Below are 26779 nucleotides of genomic sequence, written 5' to 3'. Positions count from 1 at the left end.
CTGAGTCCTCAGATCCATTGGTTTTTAGAAAGAATACCTGTATAGTGAAATCACATCATGTGATGTCTATATGTCAAGTTTGAAGACTTGCATTTGAGATTACCCTGGCATGCTTAGCATACTTTTGACTTTGACTTTTTCAACTCTCCTGATTGTAATAGTTCATGTACCTCCGTGTCTTTGTTCTGTTTCTGGTCAGAATTTTGCCTGGAGCTGAAAAATACTAAAGTTCACCTTAACCCTTCCAGAAAATATAAAACAGAGAGAGAGAGAGGAGAGAGAGAGAGAGAGAAGCAGTACTGTACACAGTTGATATATTTTGATGCTGGGTCTGTCTGGTCTGTCTTGAGGATTATTACTCTTTAGAGGTATCAAAGAAGCAAATGGGTACTGGTGAGGCTGCTCATTGGGGAAGAGGGCAAAATGAGCACTAGTTAGGTCAGAGCCATGTTTCAGGTCACCATGTGATGTCAGATGTTGCTTATAAATTCTTTCTTGTCTTCGCCATTCTTAAATCTTGATAGGGTCCTGTTGGGAAACTGATAAAGAGGATACTGGTAAAGAGGGAGGAGAAAGCTGTTGAAAGCAAATTATACTTAAGCCTATATTTTAAATGCCTTTATAAATTTTTGCTGCTGTCATCACTTTAGGTCTTCTTTAATCAGTGTCTAGACGCACACAGCAGGTAAAACTTTTCTTTGCCACACAGAAGTAAATTTGACGTGTCTGTGAGGTTGCTTGATAAATGTCAGCTGTCTCGCATTTTATAATCTTGCATTTGGCTAGTGAGTGAATTACAAAAATAATTTCTTCCACATATTTTAAAAGCATATCATTAATTTATTTCTGTTTCTGTCCTTAGTGTTCTCCGTGGCCTGATGCCCCCACAGCCTATGTGAATAACAGCCCTTCCCCAGCGCCCACTTTCACCTCCCCACAGCAGAGCACTTGCAGTGTCCCAGACAGGTATCTGGTTTGCGTGATCATGTGCCTGCAGCTAACTAATGCTTATGTGCCTTCATTTCCCCATCTCTCCATGTACAGCAGCCTTTTGTTTATATTGTACCTGAAGGAAATAGTAAGGGGAAATAGCCTGTATCTCGGTAGCAGAGGACAATCATTGTCTTTTCTTCACCTACCAGCCTTTTTTACTCCAAGCCCCTTGTGCCTTACATAGTCACAACTATGGTAATTGTAGACAAGGGGCCATTTTCAAGATACAGCCAAGATACATTCTTTGTGAGATTAAAGACAACATTAATAGTGTCTATAGGTAAAGAGAGAAGGACAAAGTCAGTTTGTTACTAAGTTCATTTACTTGTCTATAATGCTTATATCAAATGGGTTATTTTCTGCAGTATTTCTTTTCTTTCCCAATAGATACACTATTTTTTTAATTGAATCTTTAAGGGAAGACCTTTCCGTTTCTACAGATTTGCTGTGGTTTTAGAAATGGAAATGGTGGACTCTTTATTCTGTTATCCAGCCTTGACTGGCAAGAGTTTAGAGTGAGCTTGGGGTGGGAGCAGGAGACTGCATTTGGGGCATCTTGAAGGTGCAGTGGTACCCCATGGAGGCTTTCCATTCCAGGGCTTTGCTGCAGAACTGATGCAGAGTAATTCACATCAGAAGTTCCCTATTTTTTAGGAAGTTTCTTGTTGGGGAGGAAAATTATGAAAGCTAAGACCACAAAGGAAAAGGTTCTCAGGTCATGCTGACAAGGTCTGATGAGAAAGCAAGCAGAAATGTGCTCTCCCTCTGAGGAGATGGATAAACTGAGAAGGCAGCTTGTTGTCATGTAGGCTATTATGCTTTAAGAGTAGAAACATACCCTTGGACTCAGCAACTTAGAGGAGTGACCAGAGGACCAGTAGGTTACCATTTCTGAGGGCTTAGAATAGTTTCCTCATCAGTCCAGTCTGAATAATCTTAGAAAATGATTATGGCTTTAAAGGTGAGCTGTAAGTTTATGTACTCACTAGTAGGCTGGAGAACTCACTGTGTTCCCAGCACTGTTCTAAGTGTTCCGATACATTAGTGACCAAACAGACCTCCGTATGAAGGAGCTTAAGTTCTTATGGGTAGAAAGGATATAAATAATCAAGATAATAAACCTAAGCAATTGAGGCACGGGGGCTAAGAAAGGAGTTGGTGCTCAAGAGCCAGAAGGTAGCCCTATTCCCTGTGGAGTTTTCATTTCATTTTACTTAGAAGCACAAGGATAGTGGTACAAGTTAATTTCTTTTGTTCTCTTGAAATTCACCCTCATCAATCTTAGATACATGTATTACTTAAAGGAGTATAATTTTATATTTTTGCTTAGGATCATTATACTATTTCTTGTAGCTCATTTTTTTTTTTTTTTTTGCAATTATTTTCAACTGTTTATCTGATTTGATGTTTTGTATTTTTTTCCCCTAACTTTTAAAAATCAATGTGTAGGCCGGGCGTGGTGGCTCACGCCTGTAATCCCAGGACTTTGGGAGGCCGAGGCGGGTGGATCACAAGGTCAGGAGATCGAGAACATCCTGGTTAACACAGTGAAACCCCGTCTCTACTAAAAATACAAAAAAATTAGCCGGGCGAGGTGGCGGGCGCCTGTAGTCCCAGCTACTCGGGAGGCTGAGGCAGGAGAATGGCGTGAACCCGGGAGGCGGAGCTTGCAGTGAGCCGAGATCCCGCCACTGCACTCCAGCCTGGGCGACAGAGCGAGACTCCGTCTCAAAAAAAGAAAAACATTAATGTGTATCCTTCATTTTCCTTGGCATCCCCGAAGATAATTGGGGAAGCCCTTTTGTTTCACAAAACTTGAATTTCTTACTGGAACAGATGAAGAAGGCACAAATTAAGACGCAGTCTTCTGTGTCTTAATTTCGTCATCATATCCACACCCTAAGCTGTTGCGCTTGCATTTTTGTTGCAAACTTTCATAGCTCTCTCCCACTGTTGCCTTACTTGAAATTTGCATAAACAGCTTTTAATGCCTTGATTAAAACATATATGCATTACAAAAATCATTTCCTTCTTTCTCCTTTCTCCCCAGCAATTCTTCTTCCCCAAATCATCAGGGAGATGGAGCTTCACAGGGCTCTGGTGAAGTAAGTATCTTTCTACTAAAACTATCTGATGCTTTCAGGGTCCTACATTTTAAAGTTTTGTTTTTTTGTGCAAATTTATGGAGTAGGTGAGAAGTTTTGTTACATGTATATAATGTGTGGTAATCAAGTCAGGATATTTAGGGTGTCCATCACCTGAGTACATTTTTTTTAGGTATAGTCATCCTACTCTGCTATCAAATACTGAATTTACTCCTTCTATTTTATTGTATGTTTGTTTGTACCCTTTAATCCAGTTCTTCTCATCCTGTCTCTTATCCCTCACCCATTCTTCCCAATTTCTGTTACCTATTTTTCCACTCTCTTACCTCTACCTTTATGTGTTCAAATTTTTTAGCTCCCACATATAAGTGAGAATATAAGTCTTTCTGTGCCTGGCTTATTTCACTTAAGACAATGAAATGTTCATGTTGTCCATGTTGCTGCAAAAGATGATTTCATTAGCAGCTGCATGATTTTTCTCTTTTCTTTATGGCTGAATAGCATTCCATTGTGTATCATGTTTAAGTTTCTGACAAGGGCCTGCATCATTATTTGGGTTGCTGGAGTCAGACGCATGCTCTTTTTGGGTGTTTTTTACTTCAAACTCTGAGGCTTTCTGTGTTAATTGTTTAAGTGTTCTAAGTTTGAATGGTTCCTTTTATTTATGTTCATTTTCATTGTTAATAGCAAATTCAGCCTTCAGCTACGATCCAGGAAACACAGCAATGGCTGCTCAAAAACAGATTCTCTTCCTACACAAGACTGTTCTCTAATTTTTCAGGTATGTGTATGTGTGTGTGTATCTGTGCATGAGAATGTTTTGTTTTTGTTTCTGTGCTTTTATTAACTTTATTTTTTTAATTTTGAAATAACTATAGATATGAAGTTGCAAAGAAAAATGCACAGAAAAGTTCTTTATATCTATCCCCCAATAGGAATATCTTGTATTTTTATTATATGCTATTAAAGCCAGGCAGTTGACATTGGTTCAGTCAACAGTTTTACCAGACTTGTGTGCCCTCATTTGTGTGTGTGTGTATATAATTTTACATGATTTTTTTAACTTTATTTTGAAATGATTTTTGTTTTACAGTAAGTTACAGAGCTGGTACAGTGATGTTTTGGTGTACTCTTCACTCTGTTTCTCACGTAATTATAGTACAATAGCAAAACCAGGAAATTGCCATTGGCACAATGTTATGGTATAGATTTTTGTAACCACCACCACAGTTAAGATACAGAATTATGCCATCACTGCAAGGATCTCCCTCCTGCTACCCCTTTAGAATCACACCCACACCCTTCCCCTACCATCCCTAATCCTTGGCAACCATTTTATATTTTGTCTATAATTTTGTCATTTTGAGAATGTTATAGAAATGCAATCATATAGTATATAACCTTTTGAGATTGGCTTTTTTTCAGTAGCATAATGGCCACCTAAGTTGTTGTGTGTATCAGTAGTTTAATCCTTTTTATTGCTAAGTAGTGTTTCATAGTCTGTACTCAGTTAATCGTTTTTATATACTTATGTGTAAGTTTTTTTTTCTTGCACAGTAAGCTAAGCGAATGTTAAGAAGGAATTTTAAAAGCTATCAAGCACTGCGTCTCCAGGTAGTGCTATAGGAAACCTGTTTAGAGGGACAGTAATAGATACTGCCAGGTGGGGCAGAGGTAGCATTTCCCAAATATATTTGGCTCTGGGAGTCTTTTCCAACATGACCACCTAGTAACATGTCCTGGCCAAACATCCTGAGAAGTGCTGGATCACAGTAAAGTGGTAGTTAGCTTTCCTTCACCTGCAGTGCAGTAGGGCCATTAAAACACAACTTTGTGAATCCCTTTGAGAGGACAGAACTTGTGGGTGCACACACTCAGCCTGAAGAAAAGCTTGATTTTGCGAAGAACATGATTTCTTACTATGCCACGTATTGTAATGTTTGTGCAATGAGTAGGTATTCCCCGTGTAGTTGTCTCTTTAAAATTAAAGTTCCAGATGGAAGTCATTTGCTAGCTGGGGACTACATTTTTATATGATTAAGTAAAGCCTTTTATGTGTGAAAAACTAGAAATTGTAAAATTTCAGGGTGGGGGAGCTGGGGTTTGTCTTGCACTGTTGTATGGAAGGCAGATGAAAAGCATAGCACAGGCCGGGCGCGGTGGCTCAAGCCTGTAATCCCAGCACTTTGGGAGGCTGAGACGGGCGGATCACGTGGTCAGGAGATCGAGACCATCCTGGCTAACACGGTGAAACCCCGTCTCTACTAAAAAAATACAAAAAACTAGCTGGGCGAGGTGGTGGGCGCCTGTAGTCCCAGCTACACGGGAGGCTGAGGCAGGAGAATGGTGTAAACCTGGGAGGCGGAGCTTGCAGTGAGCTGAGATCCGGCCACTGCACTCCAGCCCGGGCGACAGAGCAAGACTCCGTCTAAAAAAAAAAAAAAAAAAAGAAAAGTATAGCACATAGAAAAAGCGCCGACGTTTGGAACTGAGGGAGGCCCCACATTACTCCTGTTACATCAGGCAGATCCATGTTTCTATCTGGTGAGTTTTAAGCCCTTTTCGCTGTAAGCAGTGATCACATGGCGCGGTCTTCTGCCTTTTCCTTTTCCTGGGGGCTTTTTCCAAGAAAGCGGGTGAGGAGCTAGCCATGGTACCCTCTTGGCACATCTCTCGAGTCACAGCATTGACAGTAGCATGGTGAGGAGGGCAGTGAGTCTTCTTGCTGTGATCCTTGTGGGCATTCAGGATGGGTTGTATTTCCCATTTCAGGATGGGTTGTACATGCAGTTATCTGTCCAGTTCTCTGTATGGGTTAAGGGTGTGCACACACACACACACAGTACTTTCTGGTCACAACTGTGAGGTGCATGTAGTAAGCCCCAGTGGAGAGATGAAAGAGAGCCTCTCTGCTTACCTGACTCTATAAAATGACTCTAATAATGCTCTTGTCTCATGGGAGATATGCTTCTCTGATCTTTGCTTTACAGACTAGAAATTTAGTAGGTTCTAGCATTTGAGCCTTTAAAAAATAGAAAGATGACTTCATTATCTTCTTACATATGTAAGTGGCTGTTTATCATATGGAAATCAAGCCTTCATCCCAAAGTTCATCTTAATTCCCCCAATAAACTGTATCCTAGCTGTTAGAGAATAAAACAAAAGATTATGGATAAATTCAGACATTAAAAAGTAGAGAGAATATGATTAACTCCCATGCAGCCATCTCCTAGCTTCAAAAACTACCAGCATTTGGTCAGTTTTGCTCTCCATTATTTCCTCTCCTGCCTTCTGCTGTATTTCAAAGCAAATCCTAGATGCTGTATCATTTATGCTTGAAATACTGACTAGTAGTTCATGGTGTCTATGTACTCAGGTATGGCTTCCATATACTTACGTGTAAGTTTTTTTTCTTCTATAGTAAGCGAAGGAAGTGTTTGGATAGAATTTTTAAAAGTGTCAAACACTGCTTCTCTAGGTGGTGCTATAGGAAACCTGTATAGAGAGACATTTACACTTGTAAATGACGTTAAGTAGGATGTGCTTGGGGGATATCTTAGGGTATAATGTGTGATTCTCTGCCATTCTTCTGTTAAAAGTGGCTGCTGTGACAGAGTTGTTTATGTTATAGAATGTTTGACTTTACATTGCACGTTTCAGTATAAAGAGGCCCAGTCCTAGTTCGGCTACCAACTCTTACAGACTTTAGGCAAGTCCCACAAACTCTGGACTTCCATTTCCTTTTTTGTAAAATTAAAGATTGACCGGCCTGGGTGATCTCAGGGTTTGTTTCTATGGGGTGGGTCAGAATCATGTTTCTTCACGTAGCCACAACCCAGTCACTAAATAAGGTAGATGAGTGAAGTCTTGTATTGGGAAGAGTTCTTTAGGCCCTACACTCATTGATTTGATTCATTGGCCTCTGGACTTCTAGGCTCCTTCTTGATACAGGACATGGAAAAGCCAGCATTTTCCTTGGCTCTGAAGGACAGGTGTCTGTCTTTTTGTATTGTTCATGTATATGTGTATATTCAGGATATCTATCATTATTTTGAAGGACATTGGACTGCATGAAGACAGATGCCTGTAAAGCAGTTCTGTTCTTTTTCCATTTATTTGAGAAAAATATTTTTGCTCTTTTCTAGGTGCCGACTTATTAAAACTGACAAAGGAGGATTTAGTTCAAATTTGTGGTGCAGCCGATGGAATTCGGCTCTATAATTCACTGAAGTCAAGGTAAAATACTGTAAACTGTTTTGCTTGAAATAAGAATGTACCTTTCTTCGCGTGGGGAATTTGGGCAGAATGTGTTTCCACGCTAGGTTGGCGTGTGTGCCTGTGTGCGCCATCGAGCATTGGCAGCATTGTGCTCACAAGAAGACTGTTTTGTGTACACCTTCAGGGCAGGCCCAGATATGATGCAGGCACTGATGAGGGCAGAGGTAGACTGTAAGACTGGTAGAAATGCACATGGGCAGTACTGATTTCTTGAAGACGACTGGGTTTGTTGCCAAGAAAACAAAACTTCTAATTTAGGTGAGCTATACAGAATCTATGGTTTTCAAGGTCATGACTATTACTAAACAGTTATTAAAAATGTAAACTAATTGTGAATTAAAATGACAGAAACTGTAAATTGTGCTGGCTTGTAAGAACCATTTACTATCATTGCTCTTTCTATACTTGTGGTGTGAGAATTCCATTAAAATTGAATCTTACTGATTTTTAATTTGCTGACTTAATCTTGAAACTTAAATTTACCAGCATCTGACAGACCATCTCAATGGTTTAGAGTCTGGATCATCATATTAGACCACCTGTGATAGTTGGTGTGAGGTGTGTGGTTTTTATATTTTTATTAGTGAATTATTTTATATAACGAAATAACATTATAAAGTTCTCGTAAGGAAATAGAACTTAGATTCCTGTAGTTGTCACATTTGTACATATGTAAGGCAGCTTTCTCTCCCAGGCTCATCAGTGGCATCTTCTGATTGCAGGTCAGTTAGGCCCCGTTTAACCATCTATGTCTGCCGGGAGCAGCCAAGCAGCATGGCGCTGCAAGGGCAGCAGCAAGCTGCAAGCAGTGCAAGTGAGAATGGCAGTGGGGCACCCTATGGTAGGTATTGAGGGTATCTCCATTCTCTCACTTCTGAAACTGTCAAAACAGAAATGGGAAAGACTTGATTGAGCAGGCTTTGGAGAGCTCTTGCTGTGTTAGGAATGCCAAGTTGCTCACGAGGGAGCCTTGACAGCAATGAGAGGTGGCAGCTCTAGGGCCAAGTCCTTGGGAGAAGAGGAAGCTGGCATTCTTTCTCAGTTATTACAGCCACACTGTGGGTCTCTCTTTCATGTGGCCCTTCATGCTGGAAATATGTAACAAGTGGAAAACCTAGCTTGAATGCATTGAGTTCTTTCTGGCTTTTATTTTTTTGTCAGATTTGCTGAAATGATGAATATAACACTGGCAGCTTAACAAAAAAAGCAGGAGGGTTTTTCTTTCCTTTTTTTTTTTTTCCCCCATTTTCCTGACTAGGGATGGGGAAAACTCTTAGAGCATAACATGTGCAACAGTGCATGCATGTAATAGTCCTAAGTATGTGGACTTGTCACTGACAAGTGTTCGGCCAGCACTGTGCACTTTGTGTGTGGCACCTTGTCTGATGCCGTATCTTTAGCTCATTGTAAATAATACCAGACAGTATGTTATCTCGGGAGGGCTTCTCATCTGAGCGTTTAATTGTATGGTATAGTGCTAGGTTAGGACAGAGATAAAAATCTTGGCCTCTCCCTCTTCTCGCCTTTAAATACAGCCCTTAAGCATTTTAAAATGCATATATTTTCTCATTTGTAGTACTGATATATGTTAATATTTCCTTCTTTCCATACTCTGAAGTAGAACAAAGGTCACACGCTCAGAACTTTTCAAAAAAAGATGTATTAATGGTATTCAGAGATGCAGTTATTTGCCATAATAATAGATAGAACTCTGAAAAATATTTTGTGATTTGAATTTTACTGAAAAATTGGAAGGATAGCATCACTACTCTGAACTTTTGTATTTGGTATCATTTTGACTTCAGAAGCTCTGAATTTTGAGATTATACAGATTCTTAAAGGGTAAAAATTTAAAGGAGCTCTCCGTGTATCATCAGGAGCTTGTACATCATTTACATATGGCCAAGATTATAATATTTTGGAAGGTGTGTCCTCAGACATGAGTGTTTGTGGAGGGATGTGGGGAAAACTGGATATTTTCCCATAATCAGCAGACTACTTCGGTAAAGGTCAGGTAGTAAATATTTCCATCTCTTTAGAGCATACATAGGGTCTCTCACATTCACTCTGGTTGTAGTGCTAAAATAGCCATAGACAATATGTAAATTGTAGATAAGGCTGTTCCAGTAAAACTTTATTAAAAAAAAAAAAAAAGTGGAGGGCAGGAATTGGCCCATATGTACTGTGGTTTGGTGACACCTTCTCTAGATCATTTCTATAGTCTTACTATAATTTTAGTTCCAACTTCTAAGTTTTATGTAATGGAAAATTCTGGGTTTCTATACTTACAAACCCCTTGTTTGGGGAAGCAAAGTTCTCAGTAATGATATTCCTGAGCCATGTCTGGCTTTAATCAGTAACTGAGCAGGACCTACAAGAGTGAGACTCACTACAGATGTACACTCTGCAGATATCTGCTAAGTTCTGTGTAGCAAAAATGCAGAACACTGGATGGAATGTGGCTGGGGCTTTCTGTAAGGAAGCATCACACTTTATTGTCTGTATTCTTAGCTTTTCATGTAGTATCTTTTATATTAAAATTTTTGTGGGGGAGGGGCATATACAGATAGCTTTTATTCCTTAGGATAATTCCTAATAGTAGGATTACTGGATCAAAAACTGTGATGCTTAACTGGGCGTGATGGCTCATGCCTGTAATCCCAGCACTTTGGGAGGCCTAACTGGTTAGACTGCATGAGCCCAGGAGTTCAAGACTGCTTCGGCAACATGGTGAAACCCTGTCTCTACAAATAATAATAATAATAATAATAATAATAATAATAAATTAGCCAGGCATAGTGGCATGTGCCCCCACCATAGTCCCAGCTACTTAGGAGGCTGAGGTGGGGAGGATTGCTTGAGCCTGGGAGGCAGAGGCTATAGTGAGCTGTGATTGTGCCACCATACTCCAGCCTGGGCAACAGAGAAGGACGCTGTCTCAAAAAAATGAACGAAAAGAACGTGACTCTTTTAGGGTTCTTTTTGTATATTGCTAGGAATACATGAAGTATATATTATTTTTAAAAACAGCTTTCTTCAGGCATAATTTACATACCATAAAGTCCTCCCATTCTAAGTATATAATGGTATTTTAGCAAATTTAGAGAGTTTAGCAGCCATTGTCAAAATCCAGTTTGAGTTCCATTATTTCAAGAAGATCCCCCATGTCCATTTGCAGCCAATTCCTGTTTTTAAATTTTGAATACATGAAACTATATTCATTGAATAAAAATATAAAGAAAAATTCAAACCTCAAATCTTTTTGTCCAGGGATTTCTGTTAATGTTTATTAAATTATATTTCTGGATATAAATAATGTATTCTTACGTTTTAGATTGGTAGTTTGAGATTTCAAGGTAGTAAGATGGGGAAAGAAAGAGTTTATTCCCATTTAAAATGTTTTTTACTTTTTTGGTACTTTGAAAGGTGTGACCTTTGTACAGATCCTACAGATCAGGTAGAAAACAGATCAAAGATCACTGTTAAAATGCTCTTCTTTTTTTTTTTTTTTTTAAATTTCAGTTTATCATGCAATCTACTTGGAAGAAATGATTGCCTCAGAAGTTGCTCGAAAACTTGCGCTGGTGTTTAATATTCCTCTCCACCAAATTAATCAGGTTTACAGACAGGGTCCCACTGGTATTCACATTCTTGTTAGTGATCAGGTAAATCAAATCATTTGTTTTTCCTTTTCACACTGGTATTTACTTTTATACATGTAATTGTAGAACTGTAGAAAAATTCTGTGACCTCTTTTGAAAATACTTATGAGAATCATTTCCCGAGAGTTGGGAATCACTTTGGAAGAACTTATAACCGTGAGTTACAGGCATCCTAGTGATAACATGGAATACAAGCCAAGGAAAACTGGCTTAGCTTCCCCCCAGCCCTTTGATGCAGCCAATTACTGGGGGACTCTAGGATAGTGGAAGGCTTTGGCCGTTTTATGAGGTGAGTCACTGGATGTGTTTTCCTTTTGTCTATTATTTGATGACTAATTTGAAGAAACATGTAAGATATATAATTTTTCCCCTAGTGATTGGTGGCAAGCAAGTAATAATAGAAGAGTACTTTATGCAATTTTTGTTAAGAGTCATCCACTGAAGCTGGCAGGGGATGTGCCCCTGTGGGTCACACGGGTGACTGACCAGGTCTCTCAGGGACCATTATGGACAGGCACAGTGAACACAAGGCAGTGCAGTACGTGTGCATCTTTGCTGCCTCACACTGCCTTCATGAATTATTGTTTTGGCCATTGAGTCCTGTGTTTGTGTGAGAAGAATATTTACTGTTTTAAAATCATTTTTAGTTAAGAAATGACAGTTGGATCTTAATTGTACTTACACATTTACTTTATTCTTCTAGATGGTTCAGAATTTTCAAGATGAGAGTTGTTTTTTATTCTCCACAGTAAAAGGTACTTTGCATGTGTGTGTGTCTTAAAATGCCAGAATCATGGGAGATGGTGTGTGCCTCTAATTAGTGCCTCTCGTGTGTTTATTCTTTAAAATGATGGCTTTACTTATTTTAAGAAGAAAGTTTGATAAATGAATTGAGAATATTTCTAGTGGTAGAAATTAACAAATAAGGAAGAGGAGTCAGTCTTTCTAGATGATTGGAAAAAAAAATCTCAATTCATTCAGCCAACGTCTTACTGAGCACTTTGTGTCAGACACTGTGCTTCTGTCGCTCAGTGGATCTTGAATAAAACAGAATCCATGAAACTCCTGTTGGGGAAAGCAAACCAAAATTGGCCAAGAGATACACAAAATTACCAATATGTTAAGTGCCATGAAGGAACAGGAAAGTGTGGGGTACTTACGGATAAGGGAGATCTGGGTTGAGGGGAATGTGAAGCTGTTAAGGTAAGGCTTCTCTGAGGAGGTGTCATTAATCCTGAGACTTGAAGAATGAGCAGGAGCTGGCCATAGGATTAGCATCCCCAGGCAATGTGGGGCTGTGTGCAAAGAAAACACCTGGCTTCTTTGAAAGCTTGGCAGTGGGCCATGTAGCTGCCATGCTGTGTGTGAGGATGAGCTGATCAGGGTGAATCAAAGCAGGAGGCTAGGTCCGGCATGCGGGACCGGGTGGTGATGGCAGTTCGGATTTACTTGAAACGTATTGGGTTGTCACTGAAGTTGTTTAAACAAAGGAGTAGTAATGTGACTAGATTATTCTTTCACTTTCACAACTCTGTGGAGACAAATGAGAAGGTGGCAAAATGAGGCAGGAGATACCCAGGTGAAAGGTGGTGGTATCTTACAGATTTATAGACAGGGCCCCAGTGGGCTGCACATTTGAGGGAGGAATAGTTCTGACACCTGGTTTTCTGTGGAAAGTAACTGGGCAGATGGTGATTTCATTTAAGAGGTAAGTATGGTTGGGGTAAATTAACCAGGAGTTTGATTTTGGATATGTAGAAATGTCAAGTAGGCAGTTGACTGTTACCACTCTGGGGCTCAGAGGAGAGGCCTGGCTTGAGATGTAAATTTGGAGGCCTTCAGCATATCAACAGTGACTCAAAGCTGTAGAAGTTGTTAAGGTCATTTAGGGAGAGAATGTGAAAAGAGAGCCAGGACCAGGCTTAGGTGGCTCCCACATTAAAGAGGAGGGATTCCTAAACGTAAAATGTAAAATTCCTAAAATGTAAAATGAGAAGAGATCATACATTCATAGACTGTTTTAAAAGTCAGGTGAGCTAAATCCGGTCTTAGCACAAAAGCTGCCCCTAGAAGAGGAAGATGTCATGTGTGTCAAGTATCCCCAAACTACTGAAATACTGATTTTACTTTGCGCCTCACATGTTGCATATGCCATCAGGTTACCTGCGAGACTGAGTTTTAACTCTGAACTGGTTCACTCTAACTTTTACTCAGAAACATCTTTAGCCTAGTACCCTTCTGCTCAGTCTTTTGTTCTCACAGCAGTAGAGTTTTTACCTTGCATAACTGACATTGTCTTAAGAAGAAAACATAGTATAATTGTATAGTTTTGTTTTGTGGAACCAGTAGACGTTTTCTGGTGTTAGAAATCATAGAATCTCCCCTCTGATCTCAATTTACTGTGTTTTTTTGTTGTTGTTGTTCAAACTTTGTCCTCATGAGAAAAATCATTTTTTAATGAATGCCTATATTGCTTCTATTTACTGAGAAACAGTAGGCAAAAGGAATGATACATTTTAAAAATGTTTGAAATCTCCCTCTCAGTGGCTCAGAAATTTTTCTGGAAAAGATAGATGTACACATTTGCATTTGCTCCCTCGGGTCCTCTGCCCTGACACAGTATATTTCACCTGTTTTGCTTCTAGTTCTTGCTTCCCTTATGGACAACACTATTATTATTGTGTGTCTTGCTAGATGTCCCCCTACCCCCAGAACTGGCAGACAATGTTGGAATGGGGGCATTGATAGTGGGCCAGGCTTCGCAGAATGTCTAAAAAGGGAATGTGTACATGAAGTGTTTTGGGGGAAGAGGAGCTAGAGCAAGTTAATTTGCTTGTTTCTCTAGAATCATTTAAAGGTAACCTCTGAATTGGGAAGGGAGGTTGTAGTTGGCAGGGAGTTTTCCATTTAATAGGCTTAATTTCCTAAGCCTGACTGAAGAAATATTTCTTTCCTTTTCTGCAGCTGAAAATAGTGATGGCATCCACATAATTTTGAAGTGATGTCTTATATAGACTGAACTATATTCAGTACCAAATAGTCACGCTTAAAAGTGTGTGAAGACTGAATCCAAGAAGTCTTGGGATTGGATTTTACCATATGAAATGTTTCATATTGAAAACACAAGATGACCTTTCTAATGAGCTGTATGAGAGGTGAATCTCCTCACTGTCACTGCCATAGCCAAGCATCCTCATGAGAGTGAGCACATCGGCACAGCATGCATCCAGCTCTGGAGGCCACAGTGCAGGCATAGCTGCCTGCTGCTCTGGCAGAGGCCAGTAAATACAGTTCCTAGAAGCAGCCTTTGCTGTCTTTTTACACTGTATGCGGTTTGGAAATGAATGTAGAAACTTACTGTGGGCATTTACCTTTCTGTGCCAGTTTGGCTTTTATTGCCTGAACCTTATGCTGACCTGGAGAGGAGATGGGGGACAGTGCTGTTTTGGGGCCAGCAGTGAATCTGTATGCGGAAAGATGTGTTGTGCTGATGTGGCCGTTGGTGGTCAGGTAAAAGGCTCGGCACCTTCTTGGAAGAAATCATGTGTAAGGGTGTACGTTTGATATGATCATGCCAGATTGGAGAAGATCCAAGCCAGGAAGATGGGCTTGAAGCAAACTGCATTATCAGGAGTACCTTGGTGAGAGGATCAGTGTAAATCCTAATAGGTACAAAGACTTTTGTGTTTTGGCTTTGTCACAGATTTATTGAAAAACTTTTTTGCTTCTGCTTCCATTTTTAGCATTTTCGTTTCTGGTTTTCATTTTTGGAGATTCCTTGCTAAACTCGTGGTTTTTCTCTCATTTTCTTCCCTCTCTCCCTCCATCTCTGACCACCCCCACCCCCACCGTCCTATTAAACATTTTTTAAAGCCCTACCCCAGACATTGGAAATAGGTGACCCAAGTAGGGGGAGAAAGTATTATTGTTGATAGCTTCTGAATAGGTGTTCAGGGATCTTCATTATGAACAAGATGAATTTTTTTGTAGAAACACTAGATGTTATCAAACACTAAAATGTACCATATAAATCCCTTAAGCCTCTCCTCAAATACTGAGCTTTAGTACAATCATGGATAGACATTCTGGTGATGATTTAGGGGCTTTTTATACACCACGTAATAGCTTCTTTCTCTATAAAAAGAGTGCCTCTTTCATAAAACCAAATGCTTGTCTGCTAGCATACTTTTCAAAGGGAATCCACTGTTTTCTCACTTTCCTCCCATATCTCCGTCCTTCGTCCAGAACCTTCCCAGAATCCATCAGCAAGCATGTTTGAGGCCTATGGTGTAGGGGACTGAATTTTTTTTTTTAAACTTATATTCCTTTTTAATTGTAGGATCTCTGTCCATATACCCAGGTGTCCTTATTTGAATGTACTATTTGGTCCTCATCTGTGTTCAGGCAAAAAATAGGAAATGAGTAATTTTGAGTTTGTAATCTCTCCGGAAGACAAACTACTTCAGTGGGTAAAAGCTTTGACATGTTTTATTCATAAAGGGGGTTAATTATTTGCTACAAAGAAGCGCGGTCTATTTTCATCATCGATTTGAAAGTATCTGTAACTCCTATAGATCCTATAGGCAGAGAGCTTTCCTGTCTGACTTTTTGCCTTTGCTTTTGTGTGACCACATGTTTCCTGTACCAGTCACTGGGGAAAGAAGTGAGTTTATCTCTTGTTTTAAAACTTTTGCTTGTCTATTTAGCATTCCTTTTTGGGTCTCAAGATTTATGGAACAATAAATGTCATTTAATGCTGTGTGCTTATTTTGAATTCCTCATCAGGTTTTAGAAGCGGGGTAAAAATACTTAGACGCTTATGAGACTTAAATTTTACTGCGTGGCATTGAACATGAGTTTGTCCCAGTGAAACAGGCTAAATAAATCTTGGCACCAGCAAATTTGTTACTTTGTTTTTTTAATAGTAGGATGTACACATTTCAGTATAATAAATGTTTTCTGATTGTTTTGCAAATGTGTGTCTCATTTAAAATCCTAGTTCCTGCTTCTGTCACTTCATGTCATAGAATCAAGGAGTTTCCCTGTGTGTGTTCTGAGCCAGTCTAAATGTAATAAGAGGTTAGGCCCATAGTTTTTTCCTTTTCAGTTTATTTTCTCAAAGCTGATGCAACTGAGGGTATGTTATTCCAGCAACTGTTCCAGACTTTAAAAGGAAGCAAACTTGATTTTCTTACAAGAGGTTCTCCTGTTTTGTAAATGAGGCCATGGGTCATTGAGCATTGAGTCCAGTAGCCGTGATTGATAGGTTGTATCCTGGCTCAAAAGAAATCATGTATAGAAGGCTCTGGTCATTTAATCTTTTGTTTTGAGACGGAGTCACTGTTGTCGCCCGGGCTGGAGTGCAATGGCGTGATCTCGGCTCACTGTCACCTCCGCCTCCCGGGTTCCAGCAATTCTCCTGCCTCAGCCTCCCAAGTAGCTGAGATTACAGGTGCCTGCCACCACTCCTGACTAATTTTTGTATTTTCAGTAGAGACAGGGTTTTACCATGTTGGCCAGGCTGGTCTCAAACTCCTGACCTCAGGGGAGCCACCCGTCTCGGCCTCCCAAAGTGCTAGGATTATAGGCGTGAGCCACCACGCCTGGCCTTAAGTTAATTTTTTTAATAGAAACTCTAATTCATAATCACTGAAGCGAGTCTGTTATGTGCTCATTTATTGAAGTTGCTTCCTGCATCAGTCTTCCTCCCCCGTCTCCTCCACAACAGTAGGTATAAATGTATATTTAAGGAACTGCTATGGTATCCACAAAATTTTTAGACCTAGGAATGCTGGAATATAGCATAAGGCAATAAAATGTTTACTCTGATTATCGTGCTAAGTCCATTTATGGGGAGATATATCTATCTGCTTTCCCTTCCTAGAATGCAGCCAAGGTAATATATCCTTAGAAACACTTCTAAAGCTGCCCAATAAAGGTATTGCTAGTCATGGGAAAACATCTTGTTTTTGCCGTTTTACTTACGTTTCTCATGAGCTTCTGGCCCTTCAGTTTGGGGGAATGGTGGTTAGGAAGGGCCAGCCACCATGAACACCTACGTTTACAAGGAAGGTGGTGGTAGTTTCTTAATAAAGATCACAAATATGGACAGCATGGAGCAAGAACCAACCACAGCAGACAGTAGGGTCATTTTACCAGATTTCAGATAACATCATGAAGGTCTGCATTTGGAAAATGGTTTTGCTTGGATGTGTCTGCCATAAAATCATAGCAATAAAACCCTCTGACTTAATTTTTTTTAAAGCATTGCAATGGTTTATTCAATTTTATGCGTCTAAAAGGTACCAACACTTACTGATCTGAGTTTTAAGTCTGTAAAACTTTTGAGTAGCTATGGTGTAACCTGATTTCTAAGATTGCAAAATAAGCTTGAAAAAAAAATCACATCCATTTTACATGCATCCATCATTACTTTTAATTGATTATACTACAGACAACTTAAGCCTTAGTTCTTTTTCTTTAAGGTTCCCCCCAGTTTTATGAGAGGCATGGACATAATTAGCTTTTTTCCTTTAATAAAAATGCATTATGTGCTGTAGCATACACCAGAGCTTCTACTTTCCAATCAGGCAACACAGACTCTCTGAGCTGCTTTTGTTTTTGGTCCCTGGAGGTGTGTATGACAAGTTGACAGAAACAAAAAGGTGAAGACCCTGCTCCACCCAGTATAGAGTCCTCTTTTCTTTGGTGTCTCATGGAAACCTATTAACATGCCTTCCACATAAGTCTCTACATATAAAACTATCAGGCATTATGAATTTGCAGTACAGTCACTTTGACAAAGTTGCTATTTTATCTTCAAAGTGGAAAAGTCCTGCTAATTAAAATGGAATTGTTGTGAATTAAAGTAGGCCACTGGCTTAAGTATCAGGTAGAAAATCAACAGCCTATTTTTTCTGCTCAGTTTGTGCTAACACTGATGGTCTTTTTGAGGAGTGCTGATAATGCCAAGGGTAGAACTTTTGTACCTAGGTAGGTACCAATCTCTTAAGAGATCCAGGTTTCTGGCATGGTCCTAGCTGCATTGAAACCACTTGTCCTGTGTTAACTGACACAAGGCTTTGATTCGATTGTTTCACAGCAGAATAAAGGTGAAAACTATCACCAGAGTTACTGCAATCCATACAGAAGTCTTTTACCTGTAAATGCCTTTCCCAATGGAGAATCAACAGATTGGGTGATGGTGGAGTAGGTCAGGAAGACTCAGGTCTTCTAGAGGAACGGATGCCTCATCACCCCTTGGGCCCAGGCAGCTGCTGTCAGAGAATGACACAGCACCTGCACAGTCGCTGTCCACTTCCTGCCACTGCTGTCGGTGGGGTGACGGGAGCAAAGTAGGCATGGACTTTGACATGAGGGAGCTGAGCCTGGAAGGATGAAGAAAAAAGTGGAGTCTTTACACTGGTATTTTTAGGATTATGGTCATAATTCTAGTCTGCTATTAAAAATCTTCACCTTAGTTCAAATAGAATTTATGCTATAGATTGGAGCTACTCCTGTTACTCCCTCAACCCTCTGCCCCCCCATTAGTACCGTCTAAGGATAAGTGAAAACACTTATGTTAATATACTTTTTTTTTTTTTTTTGAGACGGAGTCTCGCTCTGTCGCCCAGGCTGGAGTGCAGTGGCCGGATCTCAGCTCACTGCAAGCTCCGCCTCCCGGGTTTACGCCATTCTCCCGCCTCAGCCTCCCGAGTAGCTGGGACTACAGGCGCCTGCCACCTCGCCCAGCTAGATTTTTGTATTTTTTAGTAGAGACGAGGTTTCACCGTGTTCGCCAGGATGGTCTCGATCTCCTGACCTCGTGATCCGCCCGTCTCGGCCTCCCAAAGTGCTGGGATTACAGGCTTGAGCCACCGCGCCCGGCCACGTTAATATACTTCAATATGTTTCCACCCGGGGTAGTAACCAGCCCTGTCTGCAAACTAAGTGAATGTTCTCTATAGCTGCAGCACCCTGGATGGGGCTGTTTTGATATGTAAATGCAGTGGCCTAAACTTAAAGCATAATCAATAAAACCATGTAGGCGAACTACATGGAAAAAGCCAAATTCTGTTAAGCCCTCTTACCTGGAAATTAGCCAAGAGAGTTCTACCTCCCACTCATAATGACCTTAAATTGCTTGCCTTTAACACAGGCCTTTTTTCTTTTTTTGAGACAGTTTCACTCTTCTCCCCCAGGCTGGAATGCAGTGGTACAATCTGGGCTCACTGCAACCTCCTCCTCCCGGGTTCAAGCGATTCTCCTGCCTCAGCCTCCCAAGTAGCTAGGATTACAGGTGTGCACCCAGCTAATTTTGTATTTTTAGTAGAGACGGGATTTCACCATTTTGGTCAGCTGGTCTCGAACTCCTGACCTTGTGATCTGCCTGCCTCGGCCTCCCAAAGTGCTGGAATTACAGTCATGAGCCACCACGCCCAGCCCAACAAAGGCTTTCTTATAAGGGCTCCAATCACCAGACTGGAATCTCCATCCCAGACCCAACTCAAGTTGAATCTTCCAGGGCAGAGTCTAAGCAAGAACATTTTGATGAAGTCTATAAGGTGACACTATTGTGCCAGATCAGTTTGCATAACTATTGCATGACAGAGAAAATGGGTGTTGATTTATTTTGAGATGGAGTCTCACGCTGTGGTCCAGGCTGGAGTGCAGTAGTGCAATCTGGGCTCACTGCCTCAGCCTCCTGAGTAGCTGGGATTACAGGCGCCCACCACCACACCCAGCTAATTTTTGTATTTTTAGTAGAAACGGGGTTTCACCATTTGACCAGACTGGTCTTGAACTCCTGACCTCAAGCAATCCGCCCACCTTGGCTTCTCAAAGTGTTGGGATTATAGGCATGAGCCACCACACACCTGGCCCCGGCCTGATTCTTGATGTTTTCCTTTGTTGCTTAGAAATGTCAGGTGTGACCAACTCCCCTGCCCCACACCTACCCGCATCCGCTTGATGCCTGCACGGGTAACCTGCTGGCAATCGTACAGCTCAAGGCGCTCCAGGCCTCGGCAGTTCTCTAGGTGTTCCAGGGCCACATCAGTGATGAGGAGGCAGTTGTCCAACTCCAGTACCCGTAACCTCTCATGGCCACAGGTGCTGTTGCTCAGGTGCAAGATCCCATCATCTGTGATGAGTTCACAGTGGGACAGGCTCTGGAACAGGGAGACATAAGTAAATGTTTGCAGGACCCTTATTCCAAGGCTCAAGTCCTAAAGAAAAAGCTGCAATGGAATGACACAGCAAGAATGCCCTCAGCAGATGCCAGCCCCTGGACTTCCCAGCCTTGAGAACTATGAGAAGTTTCTGTTCATTACAAATTATCCAGTCTGTGGTAGCAGCACAAAACAGACTGAGACATTTAATCAGGCAGTGAGGACCAAACACAAAGCCTTGGGGCCCTTTGGTTATGGGTTTGCTACACTGGGAGTGGCTTCTCTCTTCTAATTGTGTAAAGATGGAAATAAAATTTTCAGGGGAAATTTCAGAGTTTACCCCCTTGACAGCAGCTTTATTGGCCAGTTCTCCATTTGAGGGGATGCAAGTGAAATCAATGCATCTAATGTCCTTGTTCATTTAGAAAACTGCATAAATAGCTGTGACCCAGAGATGTACTGAACATCTTTGAAGGTTATAATCAAATAGACCTTGAACAGTGTGATCTGACATTACTGACTTCTCTTGGGTAAACAGTAACGGTTGCAGAAGATAAATTCAGATGAATATTATATAGCCAAATGACATTTGTGTAATTCTCTTAAGTTCTCCATATCAAAAACAGTTTCAGACCTGACAGTTTCTCCCAATGCATATCAAATGTAAGATTCACCCCACCATAAAAACTGGAGAGGCAAAAGTACTGCATCAACGTCCCATTTGTTCATTTGTTCCTTCAAATATATGAGTTCCCACTCTGTCCCAGCCCCCACGGGTGCAATGATGAGTAAAAATACACTTCTCTGCACTGGCGGAGCCCAGACTGGAGAGTCTAGAAAATCAAATAATGCTAATCTTTTACACTGAAGCTGAGATGCTTTGACAGTGTATGATAGCAGGATTTGTCCTGGGGAAGAGACCACTGAGTTGCTATTTGAAGGATTAGGAGCTAATCCTAGGAAAGAGAGCAAAGAGTTTGTTGTGTGCAAGGCCCAGGGGTAGCAGGAGAATGGCAAGTACTGTTTAGGAAGAAGGTCAACATGTAATAGGTGGGAAATAAGAGGACGCATGTAGATGCAGATGGAATTGGGGAGATAAGGGCCAGATCACAGAGTCGTGTAGATTATGTAAAGAAATTTGATTCCAAGTTCAGTGGGAGGAGTTGTAAGGAGAATGTGATGTTACAATTGTTTTTGAAAAAAGATGGAAAATAAGCGTTGGTGAGGATGTGGAGCAACTGGAAGTCTCATATGCTGCAGGGGTTATTTTGATGTTTCTGACTGAAATGCATACATGTGTTAACCAAAAAACACAGGAATACTGGCTGTAATAGCCCCAAACTAGAAGCAGTACTCAAATATTTTCACAAGTAGAGAAAGGATCAATAAATCACAGTGTCCCCATTCTATAAAGCCGTGAGAATGAAAAATATACAACTATGTGTAACAATGTGGATAAGGAAACCAGATGAGTATACATGATGGTTCCATTCATATCATTTAAATAAAGTACAAAAAGAGGCAAAACTGATATATGCTATTTGGAAGTCACGACTTTTGGGGGATCAGTGATTGAAAGGGAGCAGAAAGGGCCTTTCCGGGGTCATGATGATGTTGACCTTTGATTGGGGTGTATTGTTTATGGAAATGCATTGATCTGTACACCAATGATAAATGTACTTTTCTGCATGTATATTTCACTTCAGTAAAGTTAAAATTGAAAAAACAAACCACTCTGCCAAATTTTTTAGTGCGGAAGTAGATACAGTTTAGGGCAAGTGAGTGGCTACTGCAGTCTACGAAGCAAGGAAATGTCTGAGAGTTTGGACTTGAGTCCTGGCGGGGGAGACCTAAGTGGATGGGTGTAAGGTATTCCTGCAGAATAAAAAATCTAAGACATAGCAGTACTGGTTGTAACAGCCCCAAACTAGAAACTACCACTAGAAACTAGAACTACTGGCTATGTAACAGCAGCAGAGTACAACCTCGAGGGAAGAGAAGCTAAAGAAGAGGAATTCTGTTGGACCTTGATACTTGAAAAGTTCTTCTCTGAGCTTGATCTTAACAATATGGAATATATTTCCTTTCTCATGAATCGAATCACTCTACACGGTTTACATCAAACAGTACTTATGTAATCAATGCTGTTCATTGGTGTTTAGCTTTTAGAATTGACTTACGAGTAAAGCCAGAAAACTGGTTCTTTAGGAGGCTGTTTAAAATTGGTAAATCAAAAAATAGAATTTTGATTACTTACAATAAAATGGAATCAGAAAAAAGTATCTCTCTGTGTATGTATATATTTCATTTAATTTTTAATTTTTATTTATTTATTTTTGAGGTAGAGTTTCCCTCTTGTTGCCCAGGCTGGAGTGCAGTGGCGCAGTTTCAGCTCAATGCAACCTCCACCTCTCAGGTTCAAGCGATTCTGCCTCAGCCTCCCGAGTAGCTGGGATTATAGGCATGCACCACCACGCCCGGCTAGTTCTGTATTTTTAGTAGAGGCGGGGTTTCTCCATGTTGGTCAGGTTGGTCTCAAACTCCCGACCTCAGGTGATCCGCCCGCCTTGGCCTCCCAAAGTGTTGAGATGACCGGCGTGAGCCACCACGCCCGGCCAATTTCATTTTATTTACATATAGATTCACACATGTATACGTGTATATTTACAAACAGATTGGAGAAAGATGAGGGAGGTGGTGTATGAATGTTAATTTCTCCATTGTTTTAATATAGGGAAATTAAGAAATCAAGAAGTTAGCAGTAATATGAGACTGAAGAGATACTGTTACATTAATGGAAAAACTTAGGTACTGGCATATTCAAGTATTCATAGAAATTTTTAAAAACTGATTTAAGGAAAATCAGAGGGTGCTTGGCCTTTTCCGCGTGAACAGGAAAATCTGCCGCCGACAGGGTTTGCATAGCAGTGGGGCCTTCTGTATTCACACTCACAACATAGTCAATAGTCAGAGCTGTCTGGTTCGGGCCAGTTCTGCAGAGTAGGTGTCATTATTCCCTTTTTACAGATGACGGCATTGTGGCTCAAAGAAGTTGAGACTTGCCCATTATACCCAGCTCAGGCTGGCCTCAAAGCCTTTTCTCCTGTCATGCACTGTCGCTCACCCCTGGCAGGAGTGATGCATTCTGGAAGTGAGCAGCTTATATCACATTCCTGACTCAGAGGTGGTTAGGGTGGTGGGGCAGAAGATGCAGAATGGGAGGTGGAACTGCTTTTAATTGCCATCAGCAGGTGTCTTCTGCTCCCATGGATGTGGTGTGGATGTGTGTGCGTGAAAGAGACAGGGAGGAGAGGGACAGAGAAAGAATCACTTTTCATTGCACAAAGAATTTCTCGAGAAGGACAGAAATTGGCCATAGTGGTTATCCCTGTGTAGGGAACATGGCAACTAGGGATTTGCCTCATATTCCTGGTACTTTTTTTTTTTTTTTGACAGAGTTTCACTCTTGTTGCCCAGGCTGGAGTGCAATGGCGTGAATCCACCGCAACCTCCCCCTCCCAGGTTCAAGCGATTCTCTCAGCCTCCCGAGTAGCTGGGATTACAGGCGTGCACCACCATGCCCGGCTAGTTTTTTGTGTTTTTCGTAGAGACAGGGTTTCTCCATGTTGGTTAGGCTGGTCTCGAACTCCTGACCTCAGGCAATCCGCCCGCCTCAGCCTCCCACAGTGCTGGGGATTACAGGTGTAAGCCACCGCACCCGGCCTCCTGGTACTTTTTTAAGTAACTTTTTCTTTTGAATTTTTTTTTTCTCTTTTTGAGACAAAGTCTCACTCTTTCACCAGGCTGGAGTGCAGTGGTGTGATCTCGGCTCACTGCAACCTCTGCCAGGTTCAAGCGATTCCCCTGTCTCAGCCTGCCGAGTAGCTGGGACTACAGGCATGTGCCACCACACCCAGCTAATTTTGGTATTTTTATTAGAGACGGGGTTTCACCATTTTGGCCAGGATAGTCTCAATCTCCCAACCTTGTGATCTGCCCGCCTAAGCCTCCCAAAGTGCTGGGATTACAGGTGTGAGCCACCGTGCCTGGCCCTCTTGAATTTTGTCAATTTTTTTTTTCTGCATTAGTTGATGTGATCATGTAATTTTTCTTCTTTAGTTAACATGGTTGATTACATCAGTCAGTTTTCAAATATTAAACTGCACTTGTATCTCTGGAGTAAATCCTGCTTGGCCATGGTATTGTAATTATTTCTGTATATTGCTACATTCTATTTGCTAATATTTTGTTACAGATACTTGCTTCTATATTTATGAGGAACATCAGTCTGTAGTTTTTTTGGTACAATTTTTGTTTGGTTTTGATAACAGGGTATTGCCTTGTTAAAAAAAAAAAGTTTTGGGAGGCCGAGGCAGATGGATCACTTGAGGTCAGCAGTTCGAGACCAGCCAGGCCAACATGGTGAACCCTGTCTCTTCTAAAAATACAAAAATTTGCTGGGCATGGTGGTGCACGCCTGTAATCTCAGCTACTCGGGAGGATGAGGCAGGAAAATAGCTTGAACCCAGGAGGCAGAGGTTGCAGTGAGCCGAGATTGTGCCACTGTAGTCCAGCCTGGGCGACAGAGCAAGACTCTGTCTCAAAATAAAGAGTTGTAAAATGTTTTACTGTCTATTTCCTAAAAGAGAGTGTATAAAATCGATGTTAATTCAGATCAGACACAGTGGCTCACACCTGTAATCCCAGCACTTTGGGAGGTCGAGGCAGGCAGATGACCTGAGGTCAGGAGTTTGAGACCAGCCTGGCCAACATGGTGAAACCCCGTCTCTACTAAAAATACAAAAATTAGCCAGGCGTGGTGGCACATGCCTGTAGTCCCAGCTATGCACAAGGTTGAGGAGAACTGCTTGAATCTGGGAGGCGGAGGTTGCAGTGAGCTGAGATTGTGCCATTGCATTCCACCCTGGGCAATAGAGTGAGACCCTGTTTCAAAAAAAAAAAGATGTTCATTCCTTAAATGTTTGGTAGAGTTCCCCAACAAAACCATCTGGATCTGGACATTTCTTTTTTGGGAATCCTAAAACTGCAAATTCAATGAAAACAGTAATCAAATATTTAGATACCATGCCTCCCAAGTTAGCCCAATTAATAGATCTTTGAAATCAAGAGAGATGACACCTTACAGAACGAGAACCCAAACAGCTTCCTGCTGTGGTGGGAGGGCTCTTTCATCTTTAACAGGTGAATAATGTCAAAAAAACTCAGACTCACCAGGGCTTGCAGCTTAGGACAGTGAATGGAGAGCTGGATAAGTGTGCTGTCGGTTATCTGGAGAGAAACACGCTGTGTCAGTGTGGCTTCTACACCAGAACTTAATACCTAATCCTGGCTTCTCCTGAACATGCGAATCAAAAGGTGTAAAAGAGAATTAAAAACTCATCTCAAACACTGTGGGGCTGGGAGCTCCTCTCTTCACCAGCACTCTAAAATCTGCCCGCTTCTAGAGATGCAGAACTGTTTTTTGGTCTCTCTTCTGGTGCCCCAGGGAGGCTGGGGGCAAGGGACAAAGTGGAGCGGGCAAGGAGGGTTCCCAGGATTCTCCTCTTTGGAGTCATCCCATCACTGGACATGCAAGCTTATTTTACAGAGCTATCCTGAACTTCTCTTCTGTAGTTCTGTCTGATGACCGAGAATGGCCAAAAGTTTACACATCCACTGCCATGGCCTTCACAGGTTTCCAAGCCCTGCCACTGAGGTTGATCAAGGAGGGTCAGGATGACAGCCAGTCAGTGTCTCTGGCTGTGCCGCACTAGCCAGCAGTGACTGAGGGGCAGGCTGCCCTGCAGGGCTGTCAGGAGTCTACTCACCAGGATGCATTCTTCAAGATCCATCTTCTCCAATTCGTGGCAATTCTGGAAGAGTCCACAAGATACACCCCACACGTGAGTCAGTGGTGAGGGCAACAATGGTGGCTTGCCCTACCCCTCTGAGTATTGGCCCAGTGTCCTTGTTCTCTTCTGTTAAGAAGTATGCCCTGTTCCTAAAGCTACCCAGTAAACCAGCACTTCTGAGCAGCTTCCTTTTGAGTTCCAGTGCTTTGGAACTGGGAATAGGGCTGCCTCTGGCTGCATTTCCTTCTCTCAACTTGGAAAGAGAGTTGTCCAAAACCTTCCCAGTGGCTCGTAGACATCAGCAGGTAAATTTTAGCCCTAGCCTAGGCTCCGGGAGGGCATGGGGATGGGGCACGAAGCCACACTGCGGCGGTTGGGGGAAGGTAGCAGAGTGTATCAGCAGCCCCAGGAGGACATGGGTTCCTGACAGCAGGTCCAGAGGGGTCCCCAGTGGTGTTTGCAGGACAAAGGGTGGAGTACAGCCCAGTTACGAGGAGCTGCTGAGAGGCCAAGTTGGGGTCCATATGAGGAATGGAGTCCACTGCCAGGAGGAGGCTGGCCCCACTTGAGCACACGTGAGGCCCAGACCCTGTACAGAACCCTCTATACGACTTCCCTAGATTTCTGGCTAACTGGAAAAACTGCAACGGTTCTACTCTACTTGTGCCTGTCTTTTCTGAAGGTAGTCTTTTGCACACCCGAAACTACTCCAAGTCACT

General features: G+C 41.7%; 2 protein-coding genes across 4 annotated transcripts in view; one reads left to right on the top strand and one right to left on the bottom strand.

Annotated features, from left to right (window-relative positions):
* The window catches only part of UBP1 (upstream binding protein 1), a 52514-nt gene extending 36501 nt beyond the window's left edge, over nt 1–16013 (top strand). For 2 of the 3 annotated variants that reach the window (XM_030932848.1, XM_010372970.2), the window contains 8 exons: nt 863–966; nt 3044–3098; nt 3786–3879; nt 7244–7334; nt 8099–8217; nt 10899–11041; nt 11742–11793; nt 14003–16013. In XM_030932848.1, coding sequence (XP_030788708.1) covers nt 863–966; nt 3044–3098; nt 3786–3879; nt 7244–7334; nt 8099–8217; nt 10899–11041; nt 11742–11793; nt 14003–14040 — 696 coding nt within the window. In that variant the 3' untranslated portion in view covers nt 14041–16013. The other variant, XM_010372971.2, reaches the window with a different exon arrangement.
* A 1278-nt stretch (nt 16014–17291) lies between these two features.
* FBXL2 (F-box and leucine rich repeat protein 2) overlaps nt 17292–26779 on the bottom strand; it is a 97278-nt gene continuing 87790 nt past the window's right edge. Inside the window, exons 12-15 of the mRNA XM_010372966.2 lie at nt 26037–26081; nt 25441–25497; nt 19996–20208; nt 17292–18426 (exon numbers count right to left, since the gene is read on the bottom strand). Coding sequence (XP_010371268.1) covers nt 18319–18426; nt 19996–20208; nt 25441–25497; nt 26037–26081 — 423 coding nt within the window. The 3' untranslated portion in view covers nt 17292–18318. The remainder of the gene's footprint in view (nt 18427–19995; nt 20209–25440; nt 25498–26036; nt 26082–26779) is intronic.

The sequence above is a fragment of the Rhinopithecus roxellana genome, chromosome 1, assembly GCF_007565055.1.
Source record: "Rhinopithecus roxellana isolate Shanxi Qingling chromosome 1, ASM756505v1, whole genome shotgun sequence".
Lineage (NCBI taxonomy): Eukaryota > Metazoa > Chordata > Mammalia > Primates > Cercopithecidae > Rhinopithecus > Rhinopithecus roxellana.
This window is presented reverse-complemented; position numbering and strand designations above follow the sequence as displayed.